The sequence below is a fragment of the Neovison vison genome, chromosome 2 (assembly GCF_020171115.1).
Source record: "Neovison vison isolate M4711 chromosome 2, ASM_NN_V1, whole genome shotgun sequence".
NCBI classification, from domain to species: domain Eukaryota; kingdom Metazoa; phylum Chordata; class Mammalia; order Carnivora; family Mustelidae; genus Neogale; species Neogale vison.
Genome location: NC_058092.1, coordinates 8,147,723 through 8,166,073, shown reverse-complemented (window position 1 = coordinate 8,166,073; position 18,351 = coordinate 8,147,723). Strand labels below are relative to the sequence as shown.

Sequence of the window (18,351 nt, the reverse complement as noted above, 5' to 3'; positions counted from 1 at the left end):
GCCTTTGACTGCTGCCCCTGGGCATTTTAATGAGCCCCCCTGAGCCTGGGATGAGAATAGCCTCTGTTCACGGTGATCCCTGGGCAGGCTGCCTGGCTCCTTGGAGAGAGAGAAGCCCTTGTACAGAGCCCGCAGTAGTAACGGTGGGGAGGTAGGTGTGCTTTCTCTAAAGAAGGCAGAGGGCAGGCCAAGTAACACACATCAGACAGACCATGGAGGGTATAAAATCGGAGGTGTTTCTCTGGCAGAGGTTTTTATCTAGAGAAAATAGCTTTTTCTTTCTGCAAGGAGAAAGAGAGAAAATTTTACAAGCATCTTTTAGTATGGTTTTTACTTTCTAAGTTATTACGATTTTTAAGACTTTTTTTAAATAAAAATACTTGATGCTTCAGTAAAGCCTTTCTTCTGAGGAGTTCTCTTTTTCTTTTTATTGACTTTATTCTGAATTAGTTGAGGGCCCCAAAGTATGAATATGTATGTGTTGCTGTCTTTAGTAGGGCTGATCTCTGGAGATTTCAAACAAGGCAGTAGACAGCTTTCTTTTTGACTTGATTTGAAATGCCAGCTTTTCCTGGGATCAAAAACTCAGACCTATTTGGGGTACCAAGGCAGATTCTGTGGCAGATTGGCCAAGTTTTTACTTTAGTAACTTACATGGAAGATGACTATACAGGTGGAGAAAAAGTGCTCCTTTTGTGGCTTTATCCAGGCCTGAAAATGATTTGGAGCAAACATCAGCTGCTACCTATATCTAGCAATATTTAGACTAGCAAAGTCTAAGTCCAGAATGGGCAAGAAACTGTTCACATTGGGATCACCCTTTGGTAGAGAGCGGCTGGTACCCAAAGTGGAGAACCCGCTGTGGGCGGGCTGAGAGCCCCTGAGTGAAGTACACCTAGTCATTCATTCACTCTGTGAACGTGTTCGGGTGGCTGGACTACGCCAGGTGCTGTGCTTGGTTCTGAAGAGACAGAGATGGCTCAAAGGGGCTCCTTGCCTTTAACAGGTTTACAGTCTAGTAGAAAGAATGTGCCAGAGAAAATGAAGTTACGATGGGTGCTAGAAAAGAAGGGGATAGAGGGACATAGAGCGTGTAATGGAAGGAGAACAGGAAAGCCTTCGTGGAAGTGAGGCTTGAGGTGGGTCTAGAAAAGCAGATGGCACTTAGCTGAGCAAGAGGTGAGGTTCCAGGCAGAGCACAGTACAAGCAAAGCCCAGGAGTGAAGGAGGCTGGTGCATTCCGAGAAGTGCCCTTTAATCCACTCACTGTGCCTGTGACGGAGGATACAAAGAGGGCTGGGGAAAGAGTCTCTCTTGGGGCAGACTGTGCTCACTACAGTTTTGCTTCTTTTGGGCCTTCTCAGTTCCTTGATTCCTAGTTCAGTAGAAGAGCATGTGACTTTACTTCTGTCTGTCTTCCCTCCCTATAGGAATTCTGGGTCATGAATACCTCAATCCAGAGCACGATCATCCTTCTTATTGAGCAAATTGTGGTAGCTCTTGGGGGTGAATTTAAACTCTACCTGCCCCAGCTGATCCCACACATGCTACGCGTCTTCATGCACGACAACAGCCCAGGCCGCATCGTCTCCATCAAGGTGAGTCCCTTAAGGGTGTCCTCTAGAGGGATTCCCAGCATCCATCAGAGTCCAGGGATGATCGGCTATGAGGCAAGCCCCTGTAGCTTGTAGCTACGAGCCACAAGACTGAATCTAACGAATGCTAATACCAGATGTGTGCAATTGACAGGATGTTTACAACCCTCTCTTGACTGGCCTTGTGTTTTCTCTCCTTTATTGGATTATTCTTGGTAAATGTTTTATCCCCGACCTATTCTCACTGTTACCTAGCAACTGATTCCTTGTCCATTGAAATAAGCTCAGAGAAAGCAAAATAATACACAAGCAAAATAAAATAGTGGGGAGGGGGGAGTTCTCCCAAAAGAAGGTAGCTCAAGGCCACTTACTGAAGGCTTTTCAGAGTCCCCGCAGAATCTGGAGCTGCCCACGTGCTCCGTGCGCTCCGTGCACACGTGTATGCACGTGTCCTCCATCCGTTCCGGCCTGCCGCCCTCCGTGCACTCTGTGTATGTGGTACTTGCCTGTATTTGCCCGTCACTGGGCTTGTGCTCCCTTTTGCAGCTGTTGGCTGCCATCCAGCTGTTCGGCGCCAACCTGGACGACTATCTGCACTTGTTGCTTCCTCCTATCGTGAAGCTCTTTGACGCCCCGGAGGTTCCGCTGCCATCTCGGAAGTAAGCACCTGCGCCTGGGGACGAAGCAGCCGTCGAGCTTTTCACGTCTTGTTAAAAATGTCCTTTTCTTAAGTTCCCAGGCCATCCTTCCATTTTGTTGTTGTTGTTGTTACCTCAGCTCTCTTCATTTTCGTCCAGAAACGCCCCAGGCTTCTGGAAATCTTAGCCGTCCCTACCCCACGGGGACCTGTGTTGGAGCCAGGTCACCCGAGCTGCCTCCGAGGCCGTGCCTTCCCATTTGGTGCTGATTAAGATAACCCTCAGCCACCTCGGGTACTTTGGGACCACGTGTTAACAATTCTCCTGCGTCGTGGTTATCGTAGGGCAGCGTTAGAGACAGTGGACCGCCTGACGGAGTCCCTGGACTTCACGGACTACGCGTCCCGGATCATCCACCCAATTGTTCGAACGCTGGACCAGAGCCCGGAACTGCGTCCCACGGCCATGGACACGTTGTCTTCGCTGGTCTTCCAGCTGGGGAAGAAGGTGAGACAAGAGTCCTAAACAGACATGCTCTTCCTCCTGGTGTGGGGAAGATGACTTTTGTCTGTGAACGTCTCTGTTTGCCAGTCTGTAGCTCTCAACTGCCTTCAAAGAACTAGGATTACTTGATGTCCCGGTTCTCATGGAGCTTCCGTTCCACCAAGGCAAAGCTAGTAAACACAGTCTGTCTCAGAAGAGCTTAGACGGAGCGGGGAGAGTTGCTGTTTGTTTTAAGGTGGACAGTGAAGGCCACTGATAAGCAGACATCTGACCAGAGACCTGAGCGCAGGTCTGAGCCCAGAGAGTCGGATGCCGGCAGAAGGAGTAGCAAATGCAAAGGGGTGCAGAGGCAGCATGTTTGGAGGGTCCAGGGAACAGCGTGTGGCTTCAGAGGAGGGGGCTAGGCAGCGAGGAGGGCTTGCAGTTCCCATCGTAGAGATAAGACAGGGCTGGGATGGGGTGTAGAGACAAGGTGCTGTAGGCTAGTTGTTCTCAGATGTCCCTGGACAGTATCTACATAGCCGGGAACCTGTTAGAAATGTAGATTCTCCGGCCTGTGCCCAGACCCGCACCAAAAACTGTGGAGCCCAGCAAGCTCTGGTTTCATAAACCTTCCAGGTGATTCTGGACAAAAATCACACATCACTCCTATGGGCCATTATAAGTACTTGGGCCTTTACTCTGGGCAAGACTAGAAGTTTAGGAGGATCTGGACCTCAGGAAGACTGTGGTCTGACCTAATGACTCACAGTGCTGTGTGGAAGAACGGACCAGGCCAAGGGTGGGAGCAGAGAGAGCACTCAGAGGCCGTCGCAGATGGATGGGGGTGGGGACTAGGATTGTAGCGGTTTGGGGAAGGTGGTGTGAGAGAGAGAGAGAGACAGAAACAGCCAGGTGACTCTTCTGAGTAACAGAGAGCCACCCCGAACCCAGCAGAACTAGCTATAGCTCATGGGGGTGATAGCCCGTTGCCTCCCGCGCTGCAGAGTGACCTTTCTGATCTCTTCCCTCTCCTCCGACAGTACCAGATTTTCATTCCAATGGTGAACAAAGTCCTGGTGCGACACCGAATCAACCATCAGCGCTACGACGTCCTCATCTGCAGAATCGTGAAGGTGAACTGCGCTCGGTTTCTGTCCCAGAGTCCCCCGCTGTCTCTCCCCATGGGTCTGGGAACACATCTGGCTTTTTAGCGCTAGGGCAGTCAGCTTCTGTAGAGACAGCAGGCTCTTTCCAGATCTGTAGATGGCGTGGGCTCCGCAGCAGTGACGGGCCCCTGCTGTCCGCGTGCAGAAGAGCAGGAGCCTGGCCGCCTCCGTGGGCACTTCTGCTGAGGGACCCCAGGAATGCTTCTCGAATTTGCACATGCTACAAAATAGTCCCCTTCCTTTGATTCCCCCCGCCCTTGGCTCCCGGGCCATACAAAGCCAGGCAGCGGGCTATTCGCGCCCCCCGCCCCCCCCGACTGGTACCTGGGATCCTGGCCCGTAGCACTAGCTTCGCCAGCTGCGTGCTCATCCTGCCGAGTCCGTGCTGTCCCTGACCAAGAGCTACCGGCAAACGTGGGTCTGCAGTGGGGAATGTAGCCCACCTGTGGTTCATTTGGTCCGTGCATGTAACCTTTTCCTTCCTGCTGATGTCCTGACGCTTTCAGAAGGTGCAACCCTCCCAAGGCTTAAGGGTGTTTTCTTACCTGGGAGAACCTAGCAGAGTTGCAGGGTTTGTCTGTGGCTCTCTGGTTGCAGGGATACACCCTTGCTGACGAAGAAGAGGACCCCTTGATTTACCAGCACCGAATGCTGAGGAGTGGCCAAGGGGATGCGCTGGCTAGCGGGCCGGTCGAAACGGGACCTATGAAGAAACTGCACGTCAGCACCATCAACCTCCAAAAGGTCCATGATTTCCCGAGGGGGTTGGGGGGGTGCTTGGAAAGGAGAGCACAGCTCTTCTCTCTCCTTCCGAGCTCTTCGCTCTTGCTGCCACCAGTTCAAAACAGCCAAAGACCAGCCCAAGCATTTTTCCGAAACTCTAGATACCATGAACTTAGGTCATTTTGTCTTTTTCCGGGTGTCCAAATGATATGCTTTTTAAAATTAAGGATCAAGGTAGAACAAAATTCTAAGCTTCCTTGGAGCTCTGATAGTAGAATCCTTTGTTGCAAATACCATTCTCATTTTTTACGTGAATGGAACAAAACCAGTGGGGCCCTTCCTTAGGCCTGAGACGGGCCAGCTCTGTAGAGCAGTGCTTCTCAGACTCCTGAAACTCCCAGGACTGCGAGGGGCTGAGGAAAATGCGTGTTCTGAATGGGGCAGTCCGATGTCAGGCCTACATTCCGCGTTTTTACCAAAGTCCTAAGTCATGCCAGTGCTACCGGGCCAGGGACCGTACTTTAAAGAACAAACTTTTCAATCTTTGCAGATAAATACGGAGTTCTTTCTGCTGACGAAAGCCCAGGATGTAGCTGGCTTCTCACCACGTATGCCTCCAGCCATCCATTTAAAAACAGGCCGTTTCAAAGCATCGCTGGTCGATCTGAGCAGGGTCATTGTAGTTATGTCACTGAGTTAAATAATTTCCCACGTTTCACATCAGCATCAGTGCTTCTGGTGCCTGTGAGCAGCGCCTGTCTGGAGTCCCGCTTGGTGGCATTCTTCCTTTCTTAGTGGTTGGTCCACAGCAGCTGCACTTGCATGATGACAGGGGACCGAGGTAGAGAACTGGGCAGGACTGGGTCCCTGCTAACTTGTTCTCTTCTTTTGGCCAAACCCGTAAAGATTTGAACACACACCTGTGTGTGAGTGCGTGTGTGTGTGCGTGTGTGTTCACACACAGCTGGGGGGGCGCTGGGGCCACTGACTGGGGCCACTGGGGCGCTGGGGCCACAGCTGGGGCCACTGACTGCCAAGCCAGCCTTCACCCAGACACGCAGCTGTAAGGTGGCCATTGCCGAGAAGGGTTGGGTGATGTACGAGGGAAGTGGTGAAGGACCCCTGGGGCAGGGGCGATGCTGCTTTCCCTCCGTGGAGCATGTCACTGCTAGTCCAAGGCGACAGGAAAAGGAGGGGCCCCCAGGTCCTCAGGCGGTCGTTGAGGCGATCCTGCGGACACCTCACCCCTCAGGGCGGGGCCAGGCAGAGAAGCCAGATGCACATTGCCACCCAGATATTTTCCGCCTGCCTGGGTTCAGAATGTCCTTCCAGCCAGGCAGCTGTCCACCCTCTTAGAGCCGTGTCCTGACTGTTTTAGGAAACTCCCCGGTAGGCGAGGCTGCTTCCAGGAAGGTTGGCTTTCTGCGCAGGCCTTGCAAAAAGAAGCATGACCTTTGCCAAACAGGAAAAAGAGTTTCTAGTGTGTCTCACCTGAGAGCAGATCCAGTCCAGGAACCCTAAGCAGACTCTCTCGCTCTGCTCTCAGCCGGGTTTGTGCCTTCACACACTCGTGCGTGGGCAGCCTGGGGTCGGTGCAGGGACCGTGTGACCCGCTTTCCGAGTAACAGCGCGCCGCCTCCAGAGTGCTGCCAGGATTTTCAGCAGCCTTCCCGTCTGAGGAGAAGCTATTTGGACTTACCCCCTAAATGAATAGGCTGGCGGGAGGTCTGTTGGTGTCGCGGGCCTCACCAGAGGGGACAGTCAGCCTTGGCTGGTGGCGGAGGGCAGCTGGCGGGCCTTGACGCAGTTAACCACGGAACCCAGAGAAGCGAGAGTGGATTAGGTTTTAAATGAAAGAAGAGCAGGGAGGGGCCCACTTGGGGGCCTTAGCCTGTTTGATAGATCGTGCACTTGTCCGTGAAGCTAAGGTTTCCAGAGACTTCTTTATGACCATTTCTCAAACAGTGACAGGGACTGCACTGACAATTGCCAGCATCTGTGCAGGGCTTTCCGCGTCGGGCGCTGGTACAAGCTCGTTAGTGTATTGACTCACTTACCCTTCACCCTGCGAGTTAGGTGCTCTCGCTCCCGCCGGCATCTTGCAGAGAAGTCGATATGAGGCCCTGAAAGGTTGAGTGATTTGCCCAAAGTCGCCCAGTAAATGGTGGAGCCGGGGTTTGACCAAGGGACCATGACTTCAGAGCCTCGTCTCTTAACCGCCACCCAGCGCGGCTTCTGCCCCACCCAGGCTCGGCCTCACGTCACTAGAGGGAAAAGACTTTCGTGGTTCCCCCTTGTGTATGTTCAACTTTTGAAATGCCGTGCGCTACAGAGCAGCTATCCAGAGACCCTTTGTTTGTGGAGGAAGGAAGCCAGAGGCCTCTCCAGAGAATAGGACTTGCTATTCCCGTTTTGTTCAAGAGAACAAAGTTTAGAAATCAAGTAACTAGTGTCGCCCTTCCTCCTGGTTCAGGGTGCTCAGCGTATCATCAGAATCGTGCACGTAATTTTTCAGTTTGTCCCTTAACGTCTCTGTCTCAGTTTCTGACATAAAACTGTAGTTTAACATGGTATCGCTCATTTGTAACTCATCAGAAGCCACAGCCCGTCTCCAGTTTATCCCAGGAAGGTGATGGGTTGAGTCGTTGATGAGCCGGTGGTGTAGCTCACGGGCATCTCTTCCACTCCCCGAACCACTTCCCTGGAGAACCTCTGCTCTGACTTACTCAGTTTGCCTAGCTTAGGGAGGACATGTGTCCATTCTGCTGGAAAAATCTTTGAAGAATATATTTTAAAAGTTCGGGCTAGGCCAGCTCAAAGAGATGTCGTTTTGATTATAAGAGCAACCATGTTTGCTCATCTGTTCCAGCTGGGCTCTTTAGATATTTTATCCCTTGATGCAGAAGACTGAGGCTCCGATGCAACATACAAGTGATTTTTACAGTGTCCCGGCTGCCGGGTGGCGGAGCCAGGATGCCAGCTGGTGTTCCTGACTTCACAAGAATAGGCACTCACAGGAACACTAACTTTGTGCCAAGCACAGGTATAAATCCGTGGCACAAATTAATTAATCCTGGAAACACCCTAGGAGGTGAACTGTTATCCTCATTTTACAAGTGAGGAAACAGGCCCAAGAGAAGAGAAGTAACTTGCCCAAGGTCAGACAGCCAATGAGTTAGATAACAGCCTTTTGAACTCAGGCCGCCGACCTCCAGAGTGCAGCCGGGGCCACGACACGGTGCTGCCCGTCTCCAGAGTCAGGGTCTTCCCATCCACCTCCCTCAGCTTCCCCTGGCCGGAACTCTTGATGCCTGGAACGCTCAGTTTTGAGGAATGTTGGAGGGGATAAATCAGAAAGTAAAAATTAAATCTGTTCAACTCCTTTTGTCTCTTTCCACCCCGGTGCCATGTGCGCTGGGTTTTGGCTCGTGTCTGAGTGATGTGATTCACGCTGTTATGAACCTGATGATCTTGCCTCTCCCCATGTGACCCTTTGTTGTCGACTGAGCCAGTGTCCTAATGCAGAGCACCCAGGGCCCATCGCACACTGCAGGGGCCATTAGGCCTTGTCGCATGCGGACTGCGTGTGACGGGCCCATCTATTGCGGGTCTGTAGAGCTTTCTGCTTTGCTGATAGAGTCCAGCCCAAATGACTTGTAAAACAGTATTTGTCGGTTTCATGCTCTGTGCCAGAGGTTGCTGCTTTTGTTTTGTGGCTTCTGATTAAATATTACTCTCTGGTATTTGTGCTCTGGGGGACTTTTGTCACGAGAGGTATGGTTTTATTAAGTCAAAGACAGAATCATCTTTAAATAGACGAGGGCTCTTTACAGTTGGCCCTGGAAGCTGATGGTTTTCCATTGTTGCCTGGGGGATCACAGGCCTGGGGAGCTGCCAGGAGGGTCTCCAAAGATGACTGGCTGGAGTGGCTGAGGCGGCTGAGTCTGGAGCTCCTGAAGGACTCCTCGTCACCTTCCCTGCGCTCGTGCTGGGCCCTGGCTCAGGCCTACAACCCGATGGCCAGGTACGTCCGCTGCGTCGGGATGGGATCAAGAGGATCGCACAGAAAAGACCGTATGTAAGAATTCTTATGGGCGATGATTGTGGAAAGGCCTGGTATTTTTAATTTTGCCAATTTGTGGAGGAAAAAAAAGGGCAGATTGAACAAGCTTATATTCTAGGAAAATCATCCGTCTTAACCTTGCTAGCAGACCTTTCCTTAGTAGATTTGGGTCCAAAATTTTAATTATAAAGTCATTTATAGTTCTGGAAAAAACTATGTAATGGTTTAGTATAACTGCTTTCCAGTAATAATGAATTCTATTTACTGCTATATTTACAAACACCCCCAATCTTACTGGTCTTAAACAACAACGGTCATTTGTTTTACTCAGAGATCTGCAGTTTGGACGTGACCTGTGGGGACACCTTGTCTCTGCAGCAGTGTCAGTGGGGGTGTTGGTGCAGGGACCGGGGGACCCACTTCCAGCATACGGCTCGTTCTCCTGTCTGGCAGGTTGAGGCTTTCACATGGGAACTGCCGTGGCGAGGGGCCTTGGTTCCTCTCCCTGTGGGTCCTTCTGTGGGGTGCTCGGGTTTCCTCGCAGAATACTGGCAGCTTTGCAAGAGTGAACGTGCCCAAGGGAACGAGGCAGAAGTATACGGAGTTTATAGGACCTGGCCTTGGAAGTCACACAGTTTGACTTCTGCCGCACTCTGTTGTTCAAGGAGTCACAGAAGCCCACTCAGATTTCAAGGGAAGGAGATACGGATGCCATCTCCGGACAGGGAGATCTTAGAAGAGTGTGTGCACCAGCAGATGCTGTTGTAGCCATCTTCGGGAAACAGAATTGGCCGTAAAATAATACTGTTTTAAATAACAAGTCTTAAGCCATCAAAGATTTGGTTTATAATCTTTGCATATAGAAGGTTTACAGTAAAACGTAAATAAACGAAATGGGATACAAAACTATGGAAATGTGTGACTTCAACTATTCAAAAACACATGTACATGGAAAAAGACTAGAAAGTAATAGAGCAGTGATTAAGTTGGAAGGTCTAAGGAGTAGTTATTATCTCTGTATTCCTTTCCCTGTTTTCTAAGTTTGTCTACAATGGATGGTTGTTATTTGTAATGAGGCATAAAGTGGTATTTTTCATGCACAAAAATAGTTCCTAAGATCTCCCTAACTCCACAGTCTGCAGATTTTGTATGCTCAGCTGACGTCATGTACCTCTCCTGTTCCAAGTCACTTCTGAGCACAGTGTCATCCCAAAGAGGCTTGGGGCAGACATACACCCACGCGTTTATACCCATAGTGCCAAGGGTGCTCGTTTGGGATCCGGTGTGGCCTTGCATGTAGGTCAGAAAGTGTATTTTTTTTATTTACACATGACTTCTTTTGGGCTTCGTGTTATCCTTTAGATTTCAAATTTTGTTTTTCCCAGCAGATTCCAAAATTATATACATTGGTCTGACTTAACCTTTATATTGTGTAATAGAAAGTGCGTGTAGAGGCATCAAATGCTCAGCCCATACGTTATAAGCGTATCTACAGTTTCCAGCTCGCTTCCCCCAGCATTCATCCAAAAAAGAGGGGATGAGATTAAAGTTCAGATATCAGGCAAATATGCCAGTCCATAAAATAGTTGTAGTCATCTTAGAAACGGCACCTCCATCCCAGGTCTTGGTCAGTCTCCAGCAGTTGTCTTGGCTTGGAGGGCCTTTCGAGAATTTAGAGATTGGGATGCTGTCTTCCAACACCTCTGGTTTCTTAAGTTGTGGTGTCTTGTTTAAGGCCATTCAACTAAGGATTCTGGTTGTATTTTGAAAAGCAGTCACGGGGGCTGCCTTTACTTCTTCCCATCTCACCTGAGAAGCATCCCAAGAATCCTTTGAAGATTATTCTGTTCTGAAGCTGTTAATGCCAGCTTCTGTGTTGTAAGTCCCCTTTCTGTTCCTCCCCTCCCATGAAGAAAGAAGATGGGAAAACTGCCAAGAGGCTGTGGAGACAGGCTGCTTAGCTCTGCCCTGCTTGCTCCCCACGCTCTCACACAGCTTCTCATGTAGCCCAGTTCTGTGCCTGAGCCATAAAACCCGTAGTCGCTAGCTACGCATGGTTGCATCGAGGTAACCACCATGAAATAAAACTTAAAATTCCATTCCTTGGTCACACTCAGCACAGTTCAAGTACTCAGTGGCTAATAGCTACCGTATTGGGCAGGAAAGATAGACCATTTCCAGCAAGTCCTGTTGGACATCATTGACCTGTACGTGCAAAATCAGTGATGCCGGGAGTAAGATTAGTAAGTGACTTTGTGGTGCCAGGCAGAGGCACGAGAGACATTTCCAACATCTTTTTTCCACTCCTCTCTGCCTCCAGGGATCTTTTTAATGCTGCGTTTGTGTCCTGCTGGTCTGAGCTGAATGAAGACCAGCAGGATGAACTCATCAGAAGCATCGAGTTGGCCCTCACCTCGCAGGACATCGCCGAAGTCACGCAGACCCTCTTAAACTTGGCCGAATTCATGGAACACAGTGACAAGGTGAGGCTTTGCCCCTTTGTCCAGGTGGAGCCTGACAGGAAGCAGGTGGGAGGGGAGAAGGGCCCCCCCCCCCCCCGACAGCCTGCTTCCGTTCACGCCCAGCTTCTGTTTCCTTACGCTCTGGGTTCTGCTCTTCCCTAGGGCCCCCTGCCCTTGAGAGACGACAATGGCATTGTCTTGCTCGGGGAGAGAGCTGCCAAGTGCCGAGCCTACGCCAAAGCACTGCACTACAAAGAACTGGAGTTCCAGAAAGGGCCCACCCCCGCCATCCTCGAGTCTCTCATCAGGTAGGCTCTAACCCCTTTCTAATTGCTGCCTTCCTCTGAAATGACCTCTCTCCCCAACGGCCTGCCACCAAAGCATGGGAGTCACGCGGAGGCTCCTGCTCTGCGAAGTCTGCCATCGGGTCCGGGCCAGCACGTTTAAATGAGATGCGGTTGCAGGTGGCTCTCCCCACTCTCAGAGCCGTGCCCGGCCTTTCTGTTGACCCTCAGCACACGGGTTCTTGTTGTTTTCCAACCTGTGCTGGCTTGTCCCGATGACATCAGTCCTGAAGCTGTTCTGAGGCGGCAGCAGCCTAGGAGCGGTAGAGGTTAACGGGTCTGACCGCACTCTCGGTTCGGAGCAGGAAATACGGGTTGCGGTGCCTCGGGGGCCTCTGGGGTTTTATCGCCCGAGTCGTCCTCCCCTGGTGTTCTGTGAGTCTAACAGGAGAGCGACCGCTGAGATTCAGTGATCTTTTCCTGGTCTTGACGACAGTCTCTCCTCTCCGAAGATGGTTTTGCGTCTTCTGGGTTTGGAAAAAATAGGTTGTTTAATCAGTTTTCTGCTGTTATGAAATTAGAAGCAGCCTCAAATGTTAGCTCCAGCTCCCAGAGAACTGTTTGCTTCCCCTAATGATTATCAGAGAATATTAACTCTGGGATCTAATTATCTTCGTGTAAATGCTAACATGCTTGATTAGTTCACTACAGATAGTTGAGGGGAAAATCACCCAGCTAATAAGTACCCCTTTGAGGCTGAAACAGTCTGCTGTGTGTGGTGCTTCTTCCGTTTGAGAGACTCATCAGGCAGCCAGCTTCGGTGCCGGCTCTGCTCTTGAGTAAATGCGAAAAGTGCTCCTTTAAACGCTTTAAAAAGTGACCAAAAAAATAGAAATAGAATCAGGATTTTGTCCAAATAAAGTGAGCTTGGAGAGGCTGTTGATTTCTAAAGTGCCACATATAAACAGTTATTAGACATGCTGTCCCTGTGGAGAAGGCTTCCATTCCTAATTAGGTGCAGCAGATAGGAAAACCTGCATTTCTTCCTCCCATCCCTGGCGTAGGTGACACCATCTTCCTTGATAATTGATGGAAAATCTGGCAGAGGAATATAATAACATCAGTGTCCAATAACTAGTTTTGCATGTTAATTTCCTTGCTGGCCTTTTTCCGTTTGACAGCGCTCTGAAAGCCCCCTCATCCCACCCCAGGCTTTTACCGTATTTGAGACAGTCACAGGAGAATTAATGTGTATACAGGTTTGCAATAGGAAGATACAGTCAGAGCCCTGGAAAGTGTTCAAGGCTGTTAACCATGTAAGCCAATATAACTGAAAATATATACTCAATTTCCTGCAGATCGATCTCGACTTTAAGCACAAACCAGTGGAAGCCTGTGCTCCCAGGCCATGCCAGGGTTCTGAGCCATGTGGTTTTGTCCCAGCCCGATGGAGCTCGGCTTGCAGTTCTGCCCTCTTCACTTGTCTTCCCATCTTCTCATCTTTCTCCATTTGCAGCTTTTCCCACTTGCTTTTGTGAAACTGCTTTTCCTAATAAGCGCCATGGCAATGCCTTGCTGTCATTGTCACTGCAGATAGTTTTAAGAAACAGCCTTAGACAAGGCTGCTTTTCGAGAATGTGTGCTCAGCACTACCCCAGTCCTCTGCATGGGCCTCCTGGAAACTCCTCCCCGGGGGTGTCCATGGTCGGGGGTGGACATATGTCCCCGAGTTTTCACTTGGGTTCCATGTTGGAGGCATCGCTCTTCAGTGAGAAATTAACCTCCCATCCTCACAGTGGCCACCAGGAAGCTCACAGCTCAGTCCTGGCCCACCTCTAATAGACTATAGACCTCTGACCTCTTTTGTCTGCTGCCCTCTCCCTTTCAGCTCTATTTTATCTTCCCTACTCCTGCTTTCCCTTCACTGTCCATTCTTTTAAAGTTTATTCTAGTACATATATTTGAGTCAACTGCCTCAAATTCTCTTTGAAATAATCAGGTTCACAAAAACATCTTTGTAAAGCTATTTCCTACTTTTGGTTTTTGTCTTAAAAAGCTGTGCTATGTTGACAGTTCTGTTCTCTTGCTACTGGATCAATTGTCTGACTGCCTACCTATTGATGTTTTTGCCTGTCTGCTCCAGGACAAATTAAACCCCACATGTAATCCCCAAACCAGACTAACACTGAGACAGTATGAACTATTCGCATCTCCTCAGGGCTTATATATGTCAGTAAGTGTAATCACTTCTTAAGGGAACAGAGGACTAAATGGGTATTGGATTCTCTGTAAATATACACACGCATACACACACAGCTGCCTTTTACTTGGTTGGCCTGTAACATTGGGGTAAGGGCAGGTGGCCTGCTTACTTAGACCATTCAGGCCACTGTTAACAAATTACCATGACCTGGAGGGACTTATACAACAAACACTTCTCACAGTCCTGGGAAGCTGGGAAGTCCAAGGTCAAGGTGCCGGCATGGTTGAGCTGTGGTGAGCACCCTCTTCCAGGTTGTCCGATGGATGACTGCTCTCTGTGTATTCAGGTGCTGGAAAGCAGAGAACAAGCTCTTTGAGCTCTCTTTAATGAGGGCTCTATCCTCGTGGCCTAATCACCTCCCAAAGCCCCCCCACAGGCACACACACTTCCAAATACCATCACGTGGGGATTAGGCTTCAACATGGGAGTTCTGGGGATATAAACATCCGGTCCACTGATTCCTCCCTGGCCCCCCAAAATGCATGTTCTTCTCAAATGCAAAATACATCCGTTCCATCACAACCACCCTGAAGTCTTAACCCATCTGGGATCAGGCCCTAGGTACAGTTCCTCCTGAGGCAGAATTTGTCTCCAGCTGCAAACCTGTGAAAACAAGTTATGTGCTTCCAGAGTACACTGCTGGCATGCTAACAGGAGAGACATCCCCATTCCGAAAGAAATGGGGAAGAAGGAAAGGATGACAGATCCCAAGCAAGTCCAAAACCAAGCCAGGCAAACTTCATGAGATCTCCAGGCTTGGGAGTAATCCATTTTGGCTGATAGTCTGCCTCTGGGCACACTGGGGGAGTCCACCAGGCCTGTTAAAAGCAAGGCGGTGGTCATCTTTTTTGAAAATAAGCAGGCAGCTCTGATGATCTCTGGACCACTTCGGGATCATTCTTTTCTTGTCTTAAAGAAACAGTACATGTTCACAGCCAAATAGCTCCGTAGTTCTGTCCTGTAAAATCCAAGGAGTTTGATAGCCTTCCTTCATTCCTTCCTGCCTCACTCCCCTTCTGTTTTGTTTCATGGTTTCCATGCCGGAGTAGCTGATGCGGTCCACAGTTCACAGCGCACTGACCGCCTTAGCAGAGCCTCGCGTGGCCATATCCTCCGTGTTCTCTTCCAAACACAAGTGCTCATTTCTTTTAGTACAAGTTGGCTGAAAATTTCCCAGCTCTTTACGTTCTGGCTCCTTTTTGCTTAATCCACATTCATGTCGTTTCCCTCCTCTCTGGTTGTACTCTCAGCCGCCCCTCTGCACTTTGCTGAGCAGTCTCCTCAGCGAACACCCAGTGTCACTGCTCACAAGCTCTGCCTTCCTCCAGGCACTGGGACGCAGCACGATCAGATCGTCTGCCACTCCACAACAGGAGGTTCCGTGTCTCTATTACCCACTCACCGTTCCTCACTTCTGTCTGAGAACTCATCAGAGTGGCCTTCACCAATACTTAACCCGTGCCCCTATCCCCGTCTGTCCACGGTCACGTGGGTGCTCTCTCAGGAGACAGAAGCTCTCTCTCTAGCTCTCCTTGTCTTTCTGGGCTCTCCCCGCCTCTGCCCGTCACCCTGTGCCAGAGCCGCTCCACCCCGTTAGGCGCGTCCGGTGCGGCAGCGTCCCGGCTCTCCGCACCAGTCCCTGCGGCAGTCGGCTGGGGCCGCTCTAACAAAAAGCCGCAGACCCGGGGGCTTTGGCGTTCGTTTCTCGCAGTGCTGGGGACTGGACCGTCCACAGTCAGGGACCAGCACATTGGGTGCTGGTGAGCACCCTCTTCCAGGTTGCCACACGGCCACCCTCTCCCTGTGTCCTCACGTGATGGGAAGCCGAGCACAGCTGTCTGTCGGGGGAGGTCTTTCATCAGGGCCGCGGTTCCATCCGTGAGCCACTCCCCCCGCATGACCCAGTCACTCCTACAGGCCCCGCTTCCAAATACTGTCATTGCCAATTGGCCTCAACAGAGGAATTTGAGGGGGACATACGCATTTGGTCCATTGTACTTGCTTTCCTTTCTTTCTCGCCGTAAGAAGAAGAAAAGGTCTCATCAAAGCTGGGTGCTTTCACTGCCCAGCCCCTGACGAGTAATCCCATTTTTTTTTAAGATTTTATTTATTTATTTGGCAGGGAGAGAGATCACAAGTAGGCAGAGAGGCAGGCAGAGAGAGGAGGAAGCAGGCTCCCCACAGAGCAGAGAGCCCGATGTGGGGCTTAATCCCAGAACCCCGAGATCATGACCTGAGCTGAAGGCAGGGGCTTAACCCACTGAGCCACCCAGGCGCCCAAGTAATCCCATTTTTTAAAGAAGTTCTGACTGAGACAGCAGAACGAAATGAAGCACCGGGGTCGGTGCTTGCGACGTAGACATTCTGCTCTCATACCACCTGTCTTACATCGCAGAGGATGAAACAAAACATCCTTCACTTCCAGGGATGACACGGAGCTCTCCTTTGGTTCCTGGTGGTTCTGTCCTCCTTAAGGTCAGAGACTGTACCGACCTTGTCTCTGAACCCTCGGTGCTGACCTCAGCTGCTCCAGAAGGGTACTAGAGAAGCAGCGGTTCCCTTCAGAGCGCGCTGTAGGTGGCGCGGACGCCGCGTCCTGTTCTCCAGCGACTACTCTCCCCTCCCCTCGGCCACACTGTCTACAGGTCTTCCCAGCGGGGTGGAAGGAGCCGCCGATGCCGACTTTGAGCCTCAGTTTTTTGTAGGGCAGTTGTTTGTTTCATGCCAACATTTTCCCCCCAACATTAACCTCATCACAGGAAGTTCATCCTCTGTTTACTCAGTTGTATGTATGTAAAAATGTAAGTTTCCGCAGCTATAGGTTTTGATTAGTAAAGTTTAGATGCCCCCACTTTTTTTTTTTTAAAGATTTTTTATTTATTTATTTGATAGAGAGAAATCACAAGTAGACGGAGAGGCAGGCAGAGCGAGAGGGGGAAGCAGGCTCCCCGCTGAGCAGAGAGCCCGATGCGGGACTCGATCCCAGGACCCCGAGATCATGACCTGAGCTGAAGGCAGTGGCTCAACCCACTGAGCCACCCAGGCGCCCCTAGATGCCCCCACTTTTATTGAGGAATAATAAACACATATAATTGTATATATTTAGAATGTACAACTTGCTGCCTCGATAGACATTATGGAATGACTATTAAGCTCAAGATCATTAACACGTCCATCACCTCACATTGTTAACCCTCGTGTGTGTGCGATGAGAACGCCTACGACCTACTCTCAGCAGCTTTCAAATACACGACACTGTCCTCTGACTGGTCACTGTGCTGTATATTAGATCCTCAGAACCTACTCGTCTTACAGCTGGACGTCTGTGCCCTTCAACCCCTGTCTCCGCATCTCCCCATCTCTGCATCCGCAGGCAACCATGGTTCTGTTCTGTTTCTATGAAATCAGATGGTAGTTTGTTTTGTTTTGTTTGAATGATTTTACATGTAAGTGATACCATACAATATTTTTCTTCTTATTATTTTACTTAGTGTAATGCCCTCAGATTTGTCCATGTCATCAACAACAGCAGCATTTCCCTTTTTTTTTTTTTTATGGCTAAATAATGTTCCTTTTTGTATGTGTGACATTTTCTTTATCCAGTCATCTGTCAGTGGACACGTGGGTTGTTCCATGCCTTGGCTATCGTGAATAATGATGCAGTGAACATGGCAGTGCAGATAGCTCTTTGAGATACTGGTATCTTTTCCTTTGGATGTATACCCAGAAGTGGAATTGCTGGATCATATGGGAGTTTTACTTCTAATTTCTTGAAGAACCACCAGACTTTTCCATAGTGGCTGTACCCATCTGCATTCCCACCACCAACGACAAGGGTTCTCTGTTCTCCACATCCTCACCAACACTTGCTGTCTCTTGCCTTTTTGACAACAGCCATTGTACAAGGTGTGAGAAGATAGTCTCGTTGGGTGGTTTGATTTGCCCGTCCCTGAAGATGAGTGATGCTGATGACGTTTTCATGTGTCTAGTGGCCGTTCCAAGAATGTCTTTTTTGGGAAAGTGTCTATTCAGGTCCTTTGCCCATTTTTTAATAGGACTATTTACTTTTTTGCTATTGAGTTGTATGAATCCTTTTTATATTTTGAATGTTCGCTCCTTACGAGGGGTCATAGATAGCAAATCTTTTCTCCCATTTTGTAGGTCACCTTTTCTGGATACTGTTTGCTGTGCAGAAACTTTCTAGTTTGAGGCGGTCCCACTTGTTTATTGTAGCCTTTGGTGCCTGGAGTTTCAGGTGTTTTTTAGTTGTGGGGTTAGAGGAGATGAGAGAGGGAGAGAGAAAGAGAGAATTCAGCTACTTCTGCCAGAGGCGTTTGTGCTTTTTTTTTCCTGTTTCTCTTAACCCCCTGATCTTTTCATCCCCCCTTTCTAGGCAGTATTGTGCTGGCTGCTGGGCATCTAAGACTCCCCTCCTGCTTCAGGAAGTTTCTGTGTGAATGCCTGTCCTGTGGGATGCCCTGCTTCAGTGCACTTCTTTTCTGCTCACTCTTTTCCTTTGAAAATCCCCGAGTTCTTGTTTTTAAGGTTAAATAGGTTCCCAGCAATCCAGGGACTGTAAGTACAATAGGAAACACTGAGTAAGAATAATGGCTCGCCTCACACTGACTGGGTCAAGGGGAATGGGCCTTTTTGTCGAGGAAAAAATGACTT

The 18,351-nt window shown here is 49.7% G+C and overlaps 1 protein-coding gene across 1 annotated transcript in view; it reads left to right on the top strand.

Annotated features, from left to right (window-relative positions):
- MTOR (mechanistic target of rapamycin kinase) overlaps positions 1-18,351 on the top strand; it is a 128,970-nt gene that overhangs the window by 45,575 nt on the left and 65,044 nt on the right. The window contains exons 21-28 of the mRNA XM_044237143.1: positions 1,431-1,598; positions 2,142-2,254; positions 2,578-2,740; positions 3,760-3,852; positions 4,483-4,629; positions 8,490-8,632; positions 10,992-11,154; positions 11,296-11,441. Of these exons, the coding sequence (XP_044093078.1) occupies positions 1,431-1,598; positions 2,142-2,254; positions 2,578-2,740; positions 3,760-3,852; positions 4,483-4,629; positions 8,490-8,632; positions 10,992-11,154; positions 11,296-11,441 (1,136 nt within the window). The remainder of the gene's footprint in view (positions 1-1,430; positions 1,599-2,141; positions 2,255-2,577; positions 2,741-3,759; positions 3,853-4,482; positions 4,630-8,489; positions 8,633-10,991; positions 11,155-11,295; positions 11,442-18,351) is intronic.